This window comes from Equus quagga, chromosome 13 (genome assembly GCF_021613505.1).
Source record: "Equus quagga isolate Etosha38 chromosome 13, UCLA_HA_Equagga_1.0, whole genome shotgun sequence".
In the NCBI taxonomy this organism is placed as follows: Eukaryota; Metazoa; Chordata; class Mammalia; order Perissodactyla; family Equidae; genus Equus; species Equus quagga.
This window is the reverse complement of record NC_060279.1, coordinates 97,136,779-97,157,615: the sequence shown is the minus strand read 5'-3', so window position 1 is coordinate 97,157,615 and position 20,837 is coordinate 97,136,779. Positions and strand designations below refer to the sequence as shown.

At 57.5% G+C, this 20,837-nt stretch overlaps 3 protein-coding genes across 4 annotated transcripts in view; all 3 read left to right on the top strand.

The window, feature by feature from the left end:
- SPTBN4 (spectrin beta, non-erythrocytic 4) overlaps positions 1–1,650 on the top strand; it is a 71,614-nt gene extending 69,964 nt beyond the window's left edge. Inside the window, exon 36 of the mRNA XM_046683043.1 lies at positions 719–1,650. Coding sequence (XP_046538999.1) covers positions 719–877 — 159 coding nt within the window. The 3' untranslated portion in view covers positions 878–1,650. The remainder of the gene's footprint in view (positions 1–718) is intronic.
- A 486-nt stretch (positions 1,651–2,136) lies between these two features.
- Positions 2,137–13,253, top strand: SHKBP1 (SH3KBP1 binding protein 1). Of its 2 annotated transcripts, none has more exons than XM_046683889.1 (18): positions 2,137–2,261; positions 2,485–2,538; positions 2,681–2,726; positions 2,837–2,910; positions 3,204–3,262; positions 3,494–3,574; positions 4,812–4,973; positions 5,055–5,145; positions 5,236–5,426; positions 6,047–6,162; positions 6,945–7,032; positions 7,142–7,258; positions 9,155–9,325; positions 10,360–10,515; positions 10,926–11,022; positions 12,148–12,326; positions 12,614–12,725; positions 12,838–13,253. In XM_046683889.1, exons 1-18 carry the CDS (start codon positions 2,176–2,178, stop codon positions 13,067–13,069), a joined length of 2,112 nt encoding a protein of 703 aa, XP_046539845.1. In that variant the 5' UTR covers positions 2,137–2,175; the 3' UTR covers positions 13,070–13,253. The 2 variants fall into 2 exon arrangements, with proteins under 2 accessions (XP_046539845.1, XP_046539844.1); XM_046683888.1 differs by having other exon boundaries at positions 12,611–12,725.
- Positions 13,254–16,964: 3,711 nt separating this feature from the next.
- LOC124250383 (latent-transforming growth factor beta-binding protein 4-like) lies at positions 16,965–19,452 on the top strand. The gene is made up of 3 exons (XM_046682179.1): positions 16,965–17,110; positions 18,939–18,997; positions 19,165–19,452. Exons 1-3 carry the CDS (start codon positions 16,965–16,967, stop codon positions 19,305–19,307), a joined length of 348 nt encoding a protein of 115 aa, XP_046538135.1. The 3' UTR covers positions 19,308–19,452.
- Positions 19,453–20,837: the final 1,385 nt, after the last annotated feature.

Here is a 20,837-nt window from a genome sequence, read left to right as displayed (position 1 = left end):
GGGTAGATTGGAGAGGGTGAGAATGGAGGTGGGGAGCCCAGGAGGCTGCCAGGACAGGGACCCAAATGGGAGAGCACAAGGCTGGATCAGGGCAGGCCTGTGGGGAGGGCAGGAAGAGGTGGGTGAGAGAGACAGGAATGGGAGTGGACCTTGGGACTGGGGCTAAGGTGAGAGGTCAGGGGAGGAGAAGGCATGGAGGTGGTTTGAAGAGACATTGAAAACAATTCCTTGTTATCTTATTCATCTTCACAAGAGGCTACAAAGCAGGCCTTTATTCTCTCCATGCCTCCGCTACTTATCTTTAAAATGGAGATAAAAATAGTTTTCCATCAACCCCATAGGGTTATTGTGAGAAATAAGTTGACATATGCAGAGTCCTTACAGGGCCTGGAAAATGTCAGTGCTCTCTAAGTGTCTGCTGATACTGCGAGTGTTTTATTGTTGTTTATCCCTGTAGTGGGAATTAGATATAATCCTATTGCACAGAATTAAGTGAATTAATCCACAAAAGTGCTTAGAACAGAGCCTGGCAGATAAGTGCTGTGTAACCGTTTCCATCATTGTTATCATCATCATCATCATCATCATCATTATTGTTACAATCTCATTCAATAGATGAAGAAACGGAAGTTCAGAGAGGGAAGTCTGATTTCCAGACTCATCGATTACTCCATTTCTTCTCTTCCAAATACGGACTCTGCCCTGTTTCTCTCTCCAGGAGGAGATGAACGGCTGGCTCGAGGCTGTGGCCGCCTCGGTGGGGGAACACGCCGAGATCGCCCGCTGGGGCCAGACACTGCCCACCACGTCGTCCACAGACGAGGGCAACCCCAAGCGGGAAGCGGGGGAACGCAGGGCCAGCGGGCGCCGGAAGTGACTTCCCACCCCTGGGGCCTGACACATCTCCTCGCCCCTCTTCTCTGCACTGTGGCCACAAAGACACTTTCTCTTCCGCAGGGGCTGGAGCCCCCAGTTCCACCAACACTGCGGACGCGCCATGACGGGCACTGGAAAGGAGGGGACTTCTCCTGCACCCCAAGAAGTGGTGGCGGGATTGCTGCCCCTATAGCCATATCTCGGCCCCTTCCCGCTCGCCACCCCCGCCCCCACCCCAGGTGCTGGGGCTTCATTGTTTTTATGCAATAACTGAGCTTGGGGGGGCGGGTAAGGGGCCAATTGAGCCAAGCCCCCTGCCCCGATCCCCAGATCCTGTCCCAAGAAGCTAGGGTGGTAGGGGCGAGAATTCCTGCCCCCTCTCTCCGCCCTAGGGATGGGCACGGGGGCGCTGGTGAGGTCCCCTGGACCATCCAGGGTGCTAGGGGGTGGGGAGGGGACGCGCCCTCCCCGCCTTTACCTCACTTCCAATGCTGCCTTGATCTCTGTCTGGGAAGGGGGAGTGAAGGGGCCCTAGCCCCCGCACTCCGCCGTCTCAGGGCCATGCGGTTAATTCCTGACTTAGTTTATTTTTGCAAAACGTCGACCTCCTCCTCTCCCGCCCCGCATCCGCGAAGGCTTTTAATGGGAGGGGCGTCAAAGCTCAAAACAGTCTTCCTCTCTCCTCCCCCCTCCAGCTATAAAAGCGACTTCGTGAGGGGAGGGGCGAGGGGAAGTCCTCCCCCTGCATGCTTCTGGCTGGAGCACCTCCCTGGGGAGTGGGGGACCGGGTTGCGAAGAAGCCGCTGGGGCTCGGGGGTGTGGGGCGGTGTGGCAGGCGCACACTGTATGTATCTATAATAAATCCTTTGGCTTTGACGGTCGATGCTGGTTTGTTCGCGTTTTATGGGCTGCGCCCGGGAAGATGTGGGGTGTGGGGGAGAGACGGGGGCTGCGGAGAACATTTAGATGTCCCCCTTGATGTGGATTAATTTTAGGGTCTAAATACATACCCCGACGAAGTACCTAGATGCCATTCCTAAAATGGGAACCCCATAGGGGTGGAGGAACATTTTGCTGTTTCTCGTAACCAAACTTCCCCAAAGAAGCCGCCGGGTCCGCCCCGTCCAGGACAGGAAAGGCGGGCCCCTTTAAGGAGGCGGAGAATTTAACTGAGACGGGTGAGCGCTTTGTCCAGTGGCCGCCGGCTCCGGGAGTCTCCGGCCCAATGAGCACGCGAGGGGGCGGGATCTGGGTGCGCACCCGGAAGCGGGTGCTGGCCGGCCGGCTCGCCCGGGGGCCATGGCTGCCGTGGCGCCTGCAGCCGAGGGGGTCCCAGGTCGGGGGCCTCCTGGGGAGGTGATTCATCTGAACGTGGGAGGCAAGAGGTGAGTGTAGGAGATTCCTGAGGCCCCACCGTCGGGGGCGGAGAGCAGGGTGGGAGTACCCGCCTCTCCCGGGGGGAATCCCTGTCCATCAAGGATTACTCCGCCCCTGCTGGAGGCGCGAGAGCCCGGACTAGCGTACCGGGAGGGACCCCGGTCCTGAAGTAGGGGGCGCGTTCCTCACCCTCCCTCCCTCTTCTCGCGTCCGCTCACATTCCCCGCACAGATTCAGTACCTCTCGCCAGACTCTCACCTGGATTCCAGATTCCTTCTTCTCCAGGTGAGTGTGAGAGCGAGTTTGGGGCAGGAGTTGGGGAGTGGGAGAGGAGGGTATGGGGAGATCCAGTCCCCACCCCCACCAGACCCTCCGCACACCCCGCCCCCCCAGCCCCTTACACCTGCTCTGCGTCCCCTCCTTGCAGTCTTCTGAGCGGACGCATCTCAACGCTGAAAGATGAGACCGGAGCCGTGAGTAGGGCAAGAGCTGAAACGGGGCGGCCGGTAGGTGGAGGGACAGGACCCTCCCCGCCTCAGCCCCGCTCTTTGCCCCATCCATCCTCTGCTCCCCTTACTCGCAGATCTTCATCGACAGGGACCCCACCGTCTTCGCCCCCATCCTCAACTTCCTGCGCACCAAAGAGTTGGACCCCAGGTTGGCGTGGAGGATAAAGGGGAATGCCCGACCGTCTTCACCCCCTGAGAAGTCTCATCTTCCCCCCAGAATGTTCACTTAAGCTCCTTGATCATATTTAAATTGTGTCCTTAGAATCGTCCCCAAACACACGCACGTTTTCACCGCCCATGTCATCGCTCCTTAGAATCTTGATCCCGTCAAAATTTGCTACCTGTGGGGATTCTCTGTCCAGCTTCGAGAACTTTCCCCTCAGAACTCTCTGCCCACACCCACCCCCCAGACCCTGACCCCTAGTCAATTCTACTACCCAGGGGTGTCCACGGTTCCAGCCTCCTCCACGAAGCTCAGTTCTATGGGCTCACTCCTCTGGGTAAGCAGGGCCCCATTAGCATCCGCATTGCATAGAAATCCAGCTCGCTAGTGATCCTCCCTCTTGCCCCTCTTTCCTGAAAGAAGGTGGGGTTAGAGCTGAGAGCACTGGATGTGGTCCTGGGTCTCAGGGGAGTGGTGGTCCTATTTTGTGGAGAAAGAGAGGGGGGAGGGGAAAAGGGATCTGCTTCAGTACCCGCCAAGTCCCAGCCTTCGAGTCCTTCCGCCTCAGTTCGCCGTCTACAGCTGCGGGAGGAGTTGGATCGATCTTCTTGCGGAAATGTCCTCTTCAACGGTTACCTGCCTCCTCCAGGTGGGCACTATTAAGGGATGAAGGGAGGTGGAGCAAAGACTACATTTCCCATAAGGCTGCAGCCCTTGGATGCCTGTGCTGTGAACCCTGAGATGCCATGGGAGTTGTAGTTCTATATCATGCTTGGATTGATGCGTGGAAAGGAAGTAGGAAACAGCATTTCCAATGAGGCAATGGGCCAGCTAGCCTCCTTAAGGCTCAGAAGCGTGCCCTAGAGCTTGTGGGAGTTGTAGTCCAGGTTTGATTTCCTTGTGGGGAAGCTTAGGAAGATATGGGATCCACTGCATGGAGGGGAGACATATTAGAGGAGAGTTATTGACCATAATCTCCATGAGACCTTGGGGCAGCCAGCCCACTGGCCACGGATGATATGCCCCAGTGGCTATTGGGAATTGTAGTCCACTAGGCTTTGCTGATTGGTAGAAAGGACAGAGTGGGGAAATTCAGTTTGTGGCTTTATGTCTCTAACCTCAACTACCTTCATGAAGTTTGCCAAATATGAAGACATATGCTGTTGTTTCCTAAACTTAGTTTTGCCCTGATTTTTTAAAAGAAATCGTTTTAAATACAAGCTTTATATCAATACCTTTATTCCATGAGTAAGTAAACGTGAAATTAAAACCCAAACATCAGTGTTATTAAACTCTGGCTGGATGCTGTTGCCTGCCAAGGCGACAGGCATCATCTCTTAAAAGGGAAGATTGGGGCCGGCCCCGTGGCCAAGTGGTTCAGTTTGCGCACTCTGCTTCCGCAGCCCAGGGTTTCACTGGTTTGGATCCTGGGCGCGGACATGGCACCACTTGTCGGGTCATGTTGCAGCCGCGTCCACATAACACAAGCAGAGGCACTCACAATTAGAATATAGAGCTGTGTCCTGGGGGGGCTTTCAGGAGAAGAAGAAAAAAAAAGAAAAAAAGGAAGATTGGCAACAGATGTTAGCTCAGGTGCCAATTTTGAAAACAACAAAAAAGGGGAAGATTAGCAAATATTGAAGAGGTATCACTATTATGGAAACTGATTCTTCCTTTGTGATGGGCTCAAAGGGAACTGAAAAGGGAGTAACTCGCTGTGTGATTCAATGTCATTGAATGCCGTGTCCCCCCCGCACCACCTAAAATCTTTTCCCCAGGAGACTACGCTTCACACATGGGGAAGTCAGTACCTGGCATATTTTTAAGTGCTTGCTACATGGCAATTATCACATTTATTGTCACTCCGCCCCTTCTCCCTGCCGCAGTGTTCCCGGTGAAGCGGCGAAACCGGCACAGCATGGTGGGGCCCCAGCAGGCGGGGGGACGCCCGGCCCCCGTTCGACGGAGCAACACGATGCCCCCCAACCTGGGCAACGCGGGGCTGCTGGGCCGAATGCTGGATGAGAAAGCCCCTCCGTCCCCATCAGGTATGTGTCTGTCTCCTGGGAGGCTGGGGGGCCAGGGGGACCCCTGTGACTCTGCCCTGAGCCCTGCTCTGCCCCCCCTAGGACTACCAGAGGAGCCGGGGATGGTGCGGCTGGTGTGTGGACACCACAACTGGATCGCTGTGGCCTATACCCAGTTTCTTGTCTGCTATAGGTGCTTGGGGAGGGTGCCCGTGGGAGGCCGTGGGCCCTGCTGTTGGGAAGAGCTTGGGCTGAGGGCTCACGATGTGCCCCCATCCTCCAGGCTGAAGGAGGCCTCTGGCTGGCAGCTGGTGTTTTCCAGCCCCCGCCTGGACTGGCCCATTGAACGACTGGCGCTCACAGCCCGGGTGCTCGGTGGGGCATTGGGTGAACATGACAAGATGGTGGCAGCGGCCACAGGCAACGAGATCCTGCTGTGGGCTCTGCAGGCAGAAGGTGGTGGCTCCGAGATAGGTATGGCCCAAGGCTTTTTCCAGAACCCTCTGCCCTTGAGAATTCTCCCCCAACATGTGAGCTGTGAAAACTCTCTACCCCATTCGCATTCTGTGGCCTGTTCAAATAACCCACCCTGTATGATTCTCAGGCCCATAAGAACTCTTTATGTTTTTAGAATTCCCCGCCCCTTTAGAATTCCACATCCTGTTAGAATTCCTTGGCCTAGTAGAAAAATGCCCCCACATACAATTCTCTCCTCCGTCAGAATTCACTGCCCTGTTGGATCTCTTTGCTTTGTGAGAGTTCTCCGTGCCAGGGGAGTCCCAGAGCCTGCTAGAATCTGTGTCCCCATTAGAAATCTCTGACTTTTAGACTAATCTGTGCCCTGACAAATCTCCATCCTCATAAGAATCCTCTGCCACCGGTGGTCATTTGCCACATTGAACATCTCAGCCGGGTTAGAGTCCCACACCCCGTCAGCGCTCTGGCCCCTTGTAAACTCTGCCGTTCCTGCTGGAATCCTCTATCCTATGAAGACTCCATGGCCCACTGAATCCTCCCGCCCTTCGAGTTCTTCCCACCACCCTCTTTCCCCCTGTGAGGCGGGGTCCTGGCTGAGCGCTCCTTGCCCCCTGCAGGGGTCTTCCATCTGGGGGTGACCGTGGAGGCCTTATTCTTCGTTGGGAACCAGCTCATCGCCACAAGCCACACGGGGCGCATCGGGGTTTGGAATGCCGTCACCAAGCACTGGCAGGTCAGAGTGCTGGCCAGCCTGGCTGCCCCTGTCCCAGGTGTCCAGACTGTGCAGACGCAGGGAGGGTCTCCTTTCTGCCCCGCTCCACCTGGAGAGAGCCAGAGAACCCAGCAGTGGGCAGATCCTGGGGGGCGGGGGTGTTATAAAGGCCTGGGGAGCATCAGGGGAGAGGGGCTGCTGAGCTGACATGAAGGATGGGTGGGTTTGGAAAGGAGGAGAGAGGATTCTCCAGGCACTGGATGGGGAAGCAGGTGAGGGGAGAGGGTGAGGAGACAGAAACCCAGGGATGGATGTGCAAATATCTGTCATTCTCTCTGCACCCACCCCAAGCCATGTCCAAAGTGTAAAAAAAATACACATCATGTTTTCTCCTGCTAAAGTGTGAATGTGGGGGAGAGAGAGACAGACCAGCTGAGAAAGAGAGAAAGAAACAGATAAATAGAAGCAGAGGAAGAGGCGACAGAGAGAAGGGTGGACAGAGAGAAATCAGGACTGAATGACTGTGGTAGATGAAGGGGCGCAGAGAGACAGACGGAGATGCGTAGAGAAATGTCAGAAATAGAGTCAAGGGGAGGCTGAGCCAGAAACACCGACAGAGAGACAGTCAGAGACAGACAGACACGGATGGAGATAGGCCTGGGCTGGGCGAGGCTGGAGGGAAGGGGGCCTAGAAACCCCAGGAGGGTTCTGGAGCTGGGCAGAGAGGGCATGCCGGGAGGGGCCCCTGTGGAGGCCGAGGCAGGGGGACCTCCAGGGCCACAGGCTGTCCTGCCTGCCCCCAGGTCCAGGAGGTGCAGCCCATCACCAGTTATGACGCGGCCGGCTCCTTCCTCCTCCTGGGTTGCAACAATGGCTCCATCTACTACGTGGGTGAGCAGCAGACGGCGCCCCCAGTGCCTGGGCCCCTCCTCAGGAAGCGGGCGAGGAGGGGAAAGGCTGGGACCTTGAACAACCCCGCTCTACCCTCCCTGCACCCCAGATGTGCAGAAGTTCCCCCTGCGCATGAAGGACAATGACCTCCTTGTCTGTGAGCTCTACCGGGACCCGGCAGAGGATGGGGTCACAGCCCTGAGCGTCTACCTCACCCCCAAGACCAGTAAGCTATGACCCAGCTCCCCGCTCTGCCATCAGCAGCCAGCCCCAGCCCGCAGCTGTGTCCCCCCTGCGTGGGTAGCATGACCCAGTGAGATTTATTGGGCGGAGGACAGATTAACTCTCATTTAGTCGTTCAACAAATACTGAGCACTGCTTGTATTTTAGCACTGTTCTAGGTGCTGGATGGTGATGGGTCTCTCCACCGGGGGCAAAATTGGCTGCTAGTCCTTCATCTTTGTGTTTCTTTCCCATGTCTGCAGTTAGGGCATGATGCTTGCGTGCTCCTAACACAAAGAGGCTGCATGTTTTACAGTGGCCGGAGTTGAGTTCCCTCACTTGGGACAAATGTTTGGTTTTGTTTTCTTGACCACAAAGGCAAAAAAAAGAGTTAATTTTTGTTTGTTTGTTTGTTTTTATTGCAGTATAGTTCCTGTTCCTTAAAATTCACAATTCAGTGATTTTTAGTAGATTCACAAGGTTATACAACCATTGTCACTGTCTAGTTCCAGAACATGTTTACCACCCCAAAAAGGAACCCCATCCTCATTAGTAGTCACACCCCATTCCTTCCCCATGACAGCCTCTGGAAACCACTAATCTACTTTCTGTCCCTATAGATTTGCCTTTTCTAGACGTTTCATGTAAATGGAATCATACAGTATTGGCCTGCTGTGCCTGGCTTTTTTCTCTTAGCATAAGGGTCCATTTTTTTCATGGTTAGTGCTTTTTGGATCTTGTGATATCTTTGCCTACCCCCAGGTTGCAAAGATTTTCCCCTTTGTTTGCTTCTAGAAGCTTATAGTTTAGTTTTAGCTCTTGCATGTTGATTTCTGTTCATTTCAAATGAACTTCTGTGTACGGTGTGAGGTCGGGGTCACAGCACACTTGTTTCCGGCAGGAGTCAGTGATTACTACACCTAAGTGCTCAGCGTGTCGTTGCATCAGCCCCTTTCTTATTCCAGCTATTTAGTCCTGCCCTCCCCTGCCCCTCCTGCCACCTGCCACTGCTGTGTCATGTTCAGTGTGTGTCTCTTCATTTGTGTGTGTCCTTACAGAATGGGGGTGGTAGACAGGTTTTTGAATTTGCATAAATGGCCTTGGATGTCCATCCCAGTTGTCCCTTCCTGTTGTCTGCCTGCCCCGGGTTTAATACCCATCCGTGTTGCTCTGCACAACCCTGATCCATTGCTGGCAACTGCTGCACAAATGTTACAACACATTTTCTACCCGCATTCTTTATGATGGTCTGTTAAGTTTCTGACAGCTACGAAGTAACTTTTCCCCTGTGGAAAGTTGGCCTGAGCTAGGAGTCCCTCAGACACATGGGGTTGTGTTTTCTTGTCTTACTGGCTGTCTGTTTATATGTCTCTATTTTTTTTTTGTCTCTCTAATTCCCTCTGTCTCTATGTCTGTGTGTCTCTGTCTCTATAACCCTCCCTGTGACTCAGTTTCTTGGCTGGCAGTGTGTGTCTGTTTCTCTATTTTTCTCTCGTCTCTCTCTCTCTCTCTTTTTTTTTTTTTTTTGCTGAGGAAGATTAGCCCTGAGCTAACATCTGTGCTAATCTTCCTCCACTTTATATGTGGGATGCCTCCACAGCATGGCTGACGAGTGGTGTATGTCTGAACCTGCGAATCCAGGCCACTGAAGCGGAGCACGCGAACTTAACCACTGTGCCACGGAGCCGCCCCATCTCTCTTCCCTCTCTTGTTAGCTCTGTCTCTGTCTGAATTTCTGTCTCTAGTTCTCTATCTCTCTGATCTGTCCCTTTGTCTCCCCCATCTGACCACCTTATCTCCCTCTCTGACTCTATGTCTGGTCTTTGTCTGTCTCTTTCTCTCTGCCTGAGTTTTGATCTCTGTGACCCTGTCCCTGTCTTCATCCTCGGCCCCTCCCCAGGTGACAGTGGGAACTGGATTGAGATCGCCTACGGCACCAGCTCAGGGGGCGTGCGGGTCATTGTGCAGCACCCTGAGACGGTGGGCTCGGGGCCTCAGCTATTCCAGACCTTCACCGTGCACCGCAGCCCCGTCACCAAGATCATGCTCTCGGAGAAGCACCTCATCTCAGGTGGGCCTCGCCAGCTTCTCCGGGGGCCTGACTCCCTGCAGGAGGGGTGGCTCAGGTCAGAGCACGAGACCAGGTGGATGAGGGTTTCCGCTGAGGAGGGGCATTGTATAGGGAGAGGCCCCTAGAGAAGGGGACCAGTTTAGGGAAGAGTGAATTTGCGGGGGAGAAGCAGAATTCATCAATTCAACAAGCATTTATTGAGCACCTGCTGTATGCTAGGCAAAGGGGATACAGTGGTTAACAAGACAGGCCAGGTCCCTACCCCTGTGGAGCTGACATTCTAGTGGGGCCAGCAGACACTAAATAAATAAAAATACAAGTCAGAATCAGGCAGTGATGAGGGCTGTGAAGGAAACACAGCTGTGTGGGTGGCCAGAGCCTGTCGGGGTCGCTGAGAGGGAGTGGTTCTGGGACAGGCTTTCTGAGGAAGGAGCTTTGAGCAGAATGAGGGAATGAGCAGTGCCGATTGGTGGGGACAAGTGTTCCAGGTGGAGGGAACGGACGTTGCAAAAGCTCTGAGGTGGGAGGATGTTTGACGTGTCTGAGGAAGAGCAGGGGGCCCCCTGGGCCCGGAGTGGAGTGGGCGACGGAGAGGGGTGGGAGGTGACAGGGGCAAGTCGGCGGGGCCTTGAAAGCCATGGAGAAGACTATCCTTGACCCTGGCTGAGATGGAGCCACAAGAGGGCTCTGAGCAGAGAAGGGACATGACCTGAGGCAGGTGTTCACAGGCCCCCTCAGGCTGCGTGTCGGGACAGACTGTGGGGGCAGGACAGGAGTAGGGACACCAGGGAGGAGATGAGAGGGACAGGAGCAGGTGGGGGCAGTGGGCGGGGCAAGGTGAGGTCAGGCTCTGGAATAATTTTGGAGGATTTTTGACCTTTGGAGTTCTGAGAAAGAGAGAATTCTCTGGGCGGAGGGATTCAGAGGGGCCTGGATCCTGCCGCCCTCGAAAGGGCGTCGTCCCGGGGCTCGGGAAGGTCAGGCAGTAGTGATGCCCGGCTGGGCTGACCTGCCACTGTCCCCGCGCTCCTCAGTCTGTGCCGACAACAACCACGTGCGGACGTGGTCTGTGACTCGCTTCCGCGGCATGATTTCCACCCAGCCCGGCTCCACCCCACTCGCTTCCTTCAAGATCCTGGCGCTGGAGTCGGCTGATGGGCATGGCGGCTGCAGTGCTGGCAACGACATCGGTGCCTCCTGGCCCCCTGCCCCCCACTCCCCGGGCCCTGCCTGCCCCCCATTGGCCTCCATTGACCCCTTACCTGACCCCTGTACCTGTCCTGAACTGCCCAGCTGACCTGGTTGACCTCCACTGACCGCCACCTGACCCCTGTTGACCTCCCTTTACTCCCATTGATTCCTGCTGACCGCCACCTGACCCAAGACCCCCTTCCAAGCCACTGCCCCCTTCCCTGATGTGGCCGAACTCTACTGACTGTTGCTGACCCCCCAGCCCTCTCTGACCCGCCCAGCTCCAGCAGCCCGGGGATGCAGTCCTAGTCCTGGCAGGGGGGCTGCTCAGTGGGGAAGGGGGCAGGGCCTTGGGGCTGGGGGCCCTGGGGACCCGGCCGGCCCTGACCCCCACCCTTGCCTGGCCCAGGCCCGTACGGCGAGCGGGACGACCAGCAGGTGTTCATTCAGAAGGTGGTGCCAAGCGCCAGCCAGCTCTTCGTGCGCCTTTCATCCACTGGGCAGCGGTGAGGAGTGGCTTTTCGAATGGGGAGGGTGGTCAGAGGAGAAGGCAAGATGCCAGCTGGGTTACGGTGGCCAGACGGGGGTCCCAGCCCCAGAGCACGGATGGAGCAAAGCCTGGGACGGGGCAGGAGCTTGGTCCTAGGTCTGGGGCTGCCGGAATCAAAGATGTAACCTGTGTGGGTGGGAGTGGAGCTGGAGAAACCCCGGGTGCCCGTACTGGACCTCAAACAGAGGTCGCCCTGTGTGGTCGCGGGGGATGAGGCCCAGGCAGAGGGGTCAGGGGTGGATTGGGGCCAGGCAGAAGGGTCAGGGCGGGATGGAGGGGGGCCAGGCAGGGGAGTCAGTACGGCATGAAGGGGCCCAGGGAGCTGTAGGATCCCAAAGGAGTTGCTTGCTTTAGCCTGGGAAGGGAGCCTGGAAAGATTTTCTTGAAGAGGAGACTGAGCAGAGACCCCGAGGACAACTGGAGTGAACAGAAGAAAGAAGGGAGGGGAAAGGGTGTGCCAGGCTGAAGGGACAGCCATGCACGGGCTGGAGCGGCCCAGTAGGGTAACCAGTGATGTGCACGTGGTGTCTGGGGCCTGGAGCACAGAATTGGAGGTGAGGAATGAGGCTGCAGAGGGCAGGGCAATCGTATGGAAGAGCCGAGAATGTCCTGAGGGTACTGGGGAGCCCTGGCTGCTGTGAGGGGGATGGACTGGAGGATGGAGAGGAGGCCACGAGCCCAGGGAGGAGGCTCAGAGCTTGAGCAGAGCCAGACGGGGAGGGGAGGGGGCCAAGTGGACCGGCCACGAGAAGGATAAGAGGCGAGGGCGGCGCCGAGGCCGGGACCCAGGCCTTCCCTGAGCCAGGAACAGGGGGGAGCAGCCAATCTGGGGGGAATCCCATTTGGGACACAGGGTGAGTGTGTGGGCGGGTGGGGGACATCCAGGAGGCTGCGCATGCCCAGGGCTGGAACCCAAGAGAGGAAGTTGGGGAAGGATGAAGAAGCTCGGGGTGGTCATTGAGAGGCAGGACCTGAAGCCGTAATGGTGGGGACTGTGGCCTGGGGAGCGGGTAAGGATGAGAAGAGGGGCCAGGGCAGGCCCTGGTGTGGCCGGGATGACCCCTCCTCGCCTCCCTCTCAGGGTGTGCTCGGTGCGCTCGGTGGACGGCTCGCCCACCACCGCCTTCACGGTGCTCGAGTGCGAGGGCTCCCGGCGGCTTGGCTCGCGGCCACGGCGCTACCTGCTCACCGGCCAGGCCAATGGCAGCCTGGCCATGTGGGACCTGACCACCGCCATGGACGGCCTCGGCCAGGCCCCTGGTACTCCTGCCCTGCCTCCATCCCGTCCCAAGCCCCCCACACTCACCCTGAATCCTTCTCCACCACCTCCATTGTGATCTCTCCTCCCAGGCTTTGCCCTCTGACCCCTTTCTCTGCCCTCCAACCCCTCAGGGCCCTGGCTTTTCAACCCCCTCTTAGCTTCTGACCCCTGTCCCTTGACCTCTACATCTTTTTTCCTAGCCTGACCTCAATCCTTGCACATGACCTTTGTTCCTTGACTTGTGACCCTTGTCTTGCCCCCGACCCTGCTTCCTTGCCCCCAGCAGGTGGCCTAACAGAGGAAGAGCTGATGGAACAGCTGGAGCAGTGCGAGCTAGCCCCGCTGGCTTCCTCACGGGGCTCTCTCCCCAGCCCCTCACCCCGTACCTCGCTCACCAGGTAGGCATGACCCCACTTCCCCTTCTGTGCCCTGGGGGGTGGCGAGAACATGGTGGCCATGGGGCCTCAGCTGCCCCACGATGACCTGCCCTGACCCTCATCACCCCCTCAGCCTCCACTCAGCCTCCAGCAACACCTCCCTGTCTGGCCGCCGGGGGAGCCCGAGCCCCCCGCAGGCTGAGGCCCGGCGCCGGGGCGGAGGCAGCTTCGTGGAGCGCTGCCAGGAACTGGTGCGGAGTGGGCCGGAGCCCCGGCGGCCCCCTACCCCAGCCCCTCGGCCCTCCGCCGGTCTCGGGGCTCCCCTCACCCCCCCCAAGGTGAAGCTCAATGAAACTTCCTTCTGAACACAGCTGCCATGGTGCCTTCAGTTACCCAGGTCCTGGGGGACTCAGGTGCCTCCCGCTTCCTGTCAGAGCCCTGGGTTCAGGGCCAGGGCCTCCTTGGAGTGGTCACTGTTACTAGGCCCCCACTATCCCCCTTTTCTGGAGCCAAAGTCACCCTCCTCTAATAAAGTTCTCACTGCCAACACCTTGCTTACATTCTTAAAGAGTTTTGAGACTCCTAGGGAAAGAGTGAGAGAGGTGGGGGCCCCAACCAGGTCCCTGGCTGTGGATTCAGGAACATCTGTCTCTTCAGGTTTAAGCAAAGAAGGGGAATGTATGGTTTACACTTTGGCTTCAGGCATGGCTGGATCCAGGGGTTCAAACACATCCAGAATACCTTTCCATCCTTTGGCTTTGCTTTCTTCTGGGATGCATCATTCTCAGTCAGGTTTTCCCCTCTCTGTGCCAAGATGATTCTAGGTAGCTCCTTAGCAACATTTTTCTCTCGAGCAGCAGCAAAAATTGCAACACTGATTCTCATTGGCTTGAGTTGAGTCAGATGGCCATCCTTGAACCAATCACTATGGCCAGGGTGATGGAAGCCTTCCATTGTCCCAGGGATCATGTGCCCGCACAAGCCAGGTGGTGGGGTCAGCCCCATGTTGACAGAGTGCAGGAGGAGTTCCTGAAAGGTGAATTGGGGTACTGTTACCCAAGGTGGGATGAATGGCTAGTGGTTGGCAGAAACACCGCTGTCGGCCATGTGATTGCCACATCTTTAAATTTTGTACCCGAAACCTCACCACGGCAAACACCTTGCCCACATCCCTGGCTGCCCGGGCTTTCACCCCTTTCTTGCCCACACCAGAGAGGGCATGTGGGACAGGTTGAACCTGCCCCAGCCTGACATCTTTGGGATTTTTCCCCAAATAATACTTATTACTATGGGGTCTCCCCAGAGGCATTTTCAGCCTCTTTTCCTTGGGCCAATGAAGAGAGAAAGTAGGCCAGACTAAGAACACTGGATTTTAGAGTATGCTACTTCTAGAATTCCAGAGTTTCTGGAATGCCAGAGCTTCTGAAACATGGTGGAGCAGGGTCTAGAATGTTAGGGAATCTAGAACACAGGCATATTCTAGAGTGCTAGTGGATGAGCAATATTAAGGTTCTCTCCTGCATATCAGAGAATCCAGACTGTAGACATTTCTGACAAAAGGACCTGGAAAGTCAGTGATTCTGGAATAGGGGAGGGGTCTAGAATACCTATGAATCTACCCCAGTAGGAATATTTTGCATGCCAGAGATTCTGGAATGCTGAGAATTATAGGACACAGAAAGGAATCTGGGTTACTAGGAAATCTAGAGCATAGGAGTATTCTGGAATGTCAGCCCTTCCAGGTCGTTAGAGGGCTTGTTTGCATCCCAAGAAATTCATAATGCCTGGGGTTCTGGAATGCCAGAGAATCTAGACATGAATGGGAGGCCTAAAAGGTGGGTGATTCTCAAACATGAGTGTTCTGGAATGCCTGTGAACCTCAAACTCTGGAAATGTTTTTACATGCCAGGGCATTCGGAACACTGAAGGGATGTTTGAGCATTGGGGAGACTAGAACGTAGGAGAGGGTCGGGATGTCAGGTAATCTAGAATATGGGGGTGTTTTGTAATGCTCACAGGTCTAGAATATTGCGAGTTTTTTCCATGCCAGGGAATCCAGAACATTTGTGTTTCTGGAATGCTACTGATTGCAGAACAGAGAGAATGTCGGAAAATCTAGAACACTGAAGAGATTTGTTTGTTTGTTAATACCAGACATAAAACCCTCGCATAAAACAATGGGAGGAAGCTTCTGGAATGCCACAGCTCTAGAACTCTGAGGGATTCTGAAGGGTTGAGATCAGATCAGGATCCAAGGGGTGACGTAGAAACGACCCTGGGAGGTAGTGGCATTGATAGGGAGGGATTGGGAGCTGGGGACTCCAAATTCTGAGGGGGAGGGGAAGCCAACGCCATCCCCGGAAGTTGCAGTGGTGAGCCAGAGGCTGTTGCCTAGCAACGAGCATTGAAGATGCCCTGGATCCCAGGCAGAAGGGAGAAATTTCGGCAGCGCCCCCAGCAAATTCTCCAGCCACAGGGTAGGAGGGGGAGAAGGGGGGCAACCGGGGCAGGGACATGCTGTCCCGCAAGGCCATGTTAGCAGGGATGGCGGCGACTACACAAAGGCAGGGCCACGGAGCACATTCTGTGCGCAGAGCCAGGCACTCCATCATCACGCTGGGACAGCCCACGAATGCCCGTGAGTGAGGTCTGAGTGCCGTCGTTACTGCTCCAAGGGGCTGTGTTCCTGGACAGTGGGTAAGCCCAGATTTCTGGGTGTCAGTGTGGAATGGAGGCGTGGATTGCTGTAGGTGGCAGTAACGGTGTGAGTGTGGCTGTGTGAGTCAGCCCGAGTGCCTCATTGTAACGGGGGAGGATGAAGGGGTCTCCCATCCGTCCTGCAAACCCTCCATTGGAAGAAGGAGCGGCAGTGGGCGATGAGGACGCTGGATCAGCTGCTGTTGTTAGCCCGGAGTGGGCCCTATGGTCAGGGCGTGTGGCCTAGTACCCTGTGTGGGCGGAGCCTGGGATCCACTGGGGGCGGGGCTCACGCTACAGAACTGGAAACCGTAAGAATCAAACTGTCAGGAACCCCTGGAGGCGGGGCAAATACAAAAGGGGTGGTGCTTGGGACCCTAAGCTTAGGGCCGCTCCCCAGTTCTCTCTGGGAAGGGGTGTGGCCTGAAACTTAACGGGAGAAGGGGGCGACTGGGGGCAGGGTCTGAAGCTCTGGGGGCAGTGCCTTTCGGAGAAGAGAGGCGGAGGTTTGTAATTCCGAGGAAAGAGAGTGGGGCCTTGAATTTATAATGAAGGGAAGCGGCTGGGCTTGAGACCCCCTGCGTTGGGAGGCTGTGAGCAGGGCTTAGATCCTGGAACCCGCTAAAGGGGGTGCAGGTGGGGCCCAAGGCCCCCTGTGGCTTGCGAAGGGAAAGGACTGGAATTTTCTAAGGAGAGTCTGCAGTTCTAGGAGTGGGAGGGGTGCTCTTGGGAGCCTTTAAAGATTCAGACAGGGAAGGGGGTCTGGTACCCTCGAGAGGCGGCCCGGGGAGAGGGGTGGAAGGTGGAGAGCAGAGCCGGGAGCCCTCTGGGAGCTGAGTCTGTGGGTCGGGGGCGGAGCCTGGGTCCTCTGAGGGGCAGAGACTCTAGCCTTCTAAGGAACAAGCTCTTGATTGTTGAGCCTGGAACCCCTGAAGCACAGGGCCTTGAGAAGCGGCAAATCCTTTGGGAAGGTCCAGAGGGGCCCTGGGACCCTCAGAAGGGCCAGACCTGGGGCCTAGTGCAGGGTTAGCGCTCCGTCCCCAGAATCCTGAGTCTCTCACGTGAGAAGTGGGCACCTGTGGGGGCTTCCAGCATCCCCACTAGTCAGGGAGCAAATTCTGATGGAATTCTTCCACAACTGCGAGCCGAGGGATGAGGCTGCGAGTGGAAGTCTATCTTAGGGGACACTGCCCACTGCCTGCACATCACTCCCCGTCGTGGGAGGGGTCCCAGACCCTCAACACATGGGCTTCTCCTTCACCAGAGGGGTCCCCGAGTTGGTACCCGACTTCCCATTCCCCCCCAATGGCACTGAGAACTCTCGGCCCCTGCGCCCCCCGCCCGGCACCTGTCCCTCTAGCCCCTCCCCTGCCGCCTCCCGATTGGCCGCGCGGGCAGCGCCCCCTGGCGGCAGCGGGCTCTGATTGGCGGGAAGTTCGCAGCCCGCGGCTGGGACGCTGGAGAAAATGAGTCGGCCTCTGGCGGGGGCGGGGGGCGGGGCTGCGCTGAGCTGGACCCGCTGGACAGACGGCCCGCCTGGAGCCGGACTCCACGCCGGACACGATGCTGCGGCCTGGTCCTCGCGGCCGCCGCCCCCTCCTGCTGGTGCTGCTGCTGCCGCTCCTCGCAGCCGCCGCCACCGCCGCCTCTGCCGCCAGCCCCGGCTCCAGCCAGGCCGTCGAGGTGATGACCCCGGGCCGCCGGGCCGGGTAAGCCCCGCTGCGGCCCCCTTTTTTGTGCTCCCTCCACCCAATGAGGCTGGTGATCCGGGAGGACCAGGACTTTCAGATTTAGGGGAATACGAACCCACTGCTTAGGGGTGGGGATGAAAGAGCCAGAGCCCTTGGATTTATTGGGGCCCTCTATTTTGTGGGGCTTAGAATCCGGGGAGCACTGAGATTCTGAGGGGAGGGGTTCCCCTCCGGTGTGGTAGAGATGGATACGGCTCCAGGGAATTTTAAGGTTTATTCGGAGAAAGGTATCAGTTTATATGGGGTTAGGGCTTTGAGTTCTCCCAGGATGACAGATGAGTGGTGCCCTCGAGCTGGGATGGGGTTCCGCAAACTTCTCGGGTTCATAAGGAGGAAGAGTATGGGGGGTTACGAAGGGACTTCATAGAGGAGTTGAGATGTCCTGGTTTTCAAGGGTTTGGGGGGCTAGGTTAATTAAGAGGGACCCTTGGATTTTCCTAATTCATTAGGAAGAAGTGAACTTTGGGGTTGATGGCCGAGGGGCTTGTGGGGAATTGTGCAGGGCGGGGGGGTGTCCAGATTTCATGATGTTTGGGATGCTCTAGTTTCCTAGAATTAGAGAACTCCAGGCTTGAATGAGGTACCAGTGATTTCCCGGCGAGAGATCCAGAATTTCCTATAGATTTGGGGGTTACAGCCATCCTTCCTGTCTGCGGGTGACGAGATCGAAGGGAACAATCTGCCCAGCACCCCCACCCCCCGCCCAGCGGCCCAGCGGCCCAGCGCTCCGTTACAAAGGCCCCGGGCTCAGCTCCCGCCTCGGTCTCTGCGAATGCGTTTAGTAACCCGAGCCGGGCCGGGGGCGGGGCCGGGAAGGGGTTAACCTGGAGAAAAGGAGGGAGGGATGACGGCGAAATCGGGGTCCCGGAGGCTCCTCGCGGGCACCCTCTTCCCCCACTGGGCCCCACCCGTCTGGAAAGAGTCCATGCGCCCGACGTCCCTTCTCAGCATCCCCCCACTGCCCTTCTCTCGGGGCCTGCGCGCGCAAGCCCTCATCCCTCGTCCCCCTTAGCCTGGGGATAATGGATTTGTCTGGGGGGCCCCTTGGTTGCGACGCACTTGCGCCGGAGCTGAGGGCTCCGCTACTCAGAGTCTGAGATCCTCTGGGCGCGGAGATTTCTCCAAAAACGACTCCTTCCTCTTAGTCAGGTGGGAAACTGAGGCCCAAGGAGCGGGAGACGCTGGCTCCAGGACACACAGCGTGGAAGGGCAGGAACGGGCTTCCCACTTTCGGGACTCCCAGTCCTGGGCCGTGGCTCCTTCTGTATCCCGCTCCACCTCAGCACCCTGCTGGACCCACCGTCAAAGGAGGACCTCCCTCCCCAACGGCTGAGGCCTGTGGAAGTGGCGCCACCTGCCGGCCACGCGCGGGATGACGGCTGAGTCCTGGACGGGGATGTGCGCGTTGGGCCGAGTTGTAGATTCCCAGACAGTCGGGGCTTGGCAATGCACTCAGAAATCCTCTTTGAGTCTTTTTTGAAAAATCACTTTTAAAGAAGACTTTCAAACGTCTTTTCCAGTAAGACCTCACCGCCAAACACTTCAGAAGATAAATAAAAGTAAGGTTGCTGTGGCCTTCATCCCTGGAGAGTCTAAGCCGATTTGCCTCCCATTGTACAGATGGGGAAACTGAGGCATCGAGCGCAGTGCCTCAAATTGGTCGCACGTCTGTTTCTTTGGAGCATTTTCAGGCCTCATATTGGCTTTCCCTCCCCTATCCCCCATTGCCCTCCTTTGGGGGGTTCTAGGGTGCCAGGGGCCTAAGGGACTTCTCCTTTATTTATAGCATTGCTGCTTGTCGCTGCTGCCCAGGCCAATCGCCCAGGAGGAGCCGCTGCTTCAGAGGTGGGTTCTTCTAGGGGGGTATAGGTAGGGGGGTGGAAGAGGGTAGGAGCAGAGGGGCTGGGGGCTCCCTTCCCCACCCCTCATCGCAGCTGGAGAGCTGAATGCACTTGGTGGAAAGAGGGACTTGGTCCCTTCCTTCTCCACTTAGTCCCTGGCCATCTCCGAAGCCTCCTGCAGGGTCCGGAGCTGCCTGCCAGGAAAGTGTGCAGGCCCTCAGCGGTGCCTGACTCCAGTGCCCCGGGCGCTGCCGAGCCTCGGCCCCAGTGCGAGGAAGAGACAGGTGTCCCTGAATTGGCAGCCACTGACGTGAGTGTGCAATTTCTCCCCCTGCCCCCGCCAGGTGCTCAGAAGCTCCCAAGCCCAGCACTTCCGGCTCACCTTTCTCTACAGCCTGGCTCTCTCCCTTGTTCTCTCTGTCTCTGTCAACTTGTATCTCTGTTTCTGTTTCTCCTTTTCCTGCAGTCTCTGTCTCTCTGTCTCTGTTGCCATGTCCCTCTTTCTGTATTTGTTCTTTCCATCTCTGTCTCTGATTCTCTCTTCACTGCCTCTCTTTTCCTCGGTGTCTCTCTCTGCCTCTGTCTGTCTCTGTGTCTCTCTTCTCTCCTCTCTCTCTCTCCCTTCCTCATCTCTGTAACTTTGTCTCTGTTTCTCACCAAGCCTCGAAACAACACTCGAGGCCTGGTCCCCATAAAGCGGTTGGGGCAGTTGGGCTGAGCCGGCACTGGACAACATCCTGGTGTGGGAGGCCCCTTTCAGCGGGGGGGGGGGGGGGGGGGGGGGGGGTTCCGGGCCAGATAAAACCGTCTGGTTCCCACGGTCCAGCCGCCGCCTAGCCGCCCCCCATTGTAGCTCAGCCCCCCCCAGGACATGGCCCCCTCTAGGGACCCCGGCGTCCGGCCGCGTGAGGTGAGCCTGGGACAGGACCAGACGCCGGCCAGAGGCGCTGACCCGCGAGGGTGGGGCCGGGAAGCCAGGCGTCCGGGCTCCCCGCGGCCGAAGAGGGGGGCGCTGTGCCTGCAGAGAGCGCAGCCGAACTAGCCCAGACAACAAAAGCGATTGTGCGGGTTGGCGCCTGCCCTGTCACCGAATGCCCAAAATTGCGGGGCGGCTAGGGGCCAAAGGCCTCCCCCTGCTTCCTGGACCCTCCCTCTGCCCTCCTCCAGCTCCGGCTCTGCCCCTGGGCCAGCACACCCCCTGGTCTCAACCACCCTCAAAAGTCCCCCTCCTGCTGTGGCCTTCAGCCCAGATGTGTCCCCTCCTCCCTAAAGTCTTCCAGATGTGGGCCTCCGGCCAGATGTGAGGACCCCCGCCCACAGCCTCAATCCACCGTTTCCCCTTATCCATTCTGACTTCTCCTACCAGGTGTGGGGGTCCTGGTCAGATGTGACTACATCCTCAAGTGTGTCCCCCACCCCAGCGTCCTGCCCACCATCCAGACCCTCAATTCCTTCATGTGCCCAGGTGCACCGACCCTTCTCCTCTCCCCCAGATGTGCCACCTGGCTGCCCAGATGTGCAATGACAGGCCCCTATCCACTGAAGGCCCTTTCTCTGTGCCTAGGGCGGAGAATCAGCCTTTAGCGGCCTCCCCAAATGCGGCCCCCAATACTCTTTCCTCTTTATGGATTCAGCCCTGTTTGGGAGAAACCGGCCCGCCCCCACCTGTTCCCTTCCTCGCCGCTCCCCTGCGGGCCCCATTCACTTGTTGGTGCGAGGGGGGGCCGAGGGGGCGTCCCCTCCCCCCTGCGAGCCTTAGCGCCCAGCCTGCGCGCCTCTGGCTGCGCGCCCAGCCCCACGCGCCCCCGCGCGGCCGCCGGGGAGGGAGTGGTGGGGAGGGGGGG

Bases quoted from the DNA above. Each gene is read 5' to 3' on its own strand.
- SHKBP1 (XM_046683888.1), top strand. From the start codon at position 2,176: ATGGCTGCCGTGGCGCCTGCAGCCGAGGGGGTCCCAGGTCGGGGGCCT. The intron at 5,146-5,235 runs GTGCTTGGGGAG...CCCATCCTCCAG, and splicing joins CAGTTTCTTGTCTGCTATAG to GCTGAAGGAGGCCTCTGGCT. The intron at 11,023-12,147 runs GTGAGGAGTGGC...CCTCCCTCTCAG, and splicing joins CTTTCATCCACTGGGCAGCG to GGTGTGCTCGGTGCGCTCGG.
- LOC124250383 (XM_046682179.1), top strand. From the start codon at position 16,965: ATGCTGCGGCCTGGTCCTCGCGGCCGCCGCCCCCTCCTGCTGGTGCTG. The intron at 17,111-18,938 runs GTAAGCCCCGCT...CTTTATTTATAG, and splicing joins ACCCCGGGCCGCCGGGCCGG to CATTGCTGCTTGTCGCTGCT. The intron at 18,998-19,164 runs GTGGGTTCTTCT...CCATCTCCGAAG, and splicing joins GAGGAGCCGCTGCTTCAGAG to CCTCCTGCAGGGTCCGGAGC.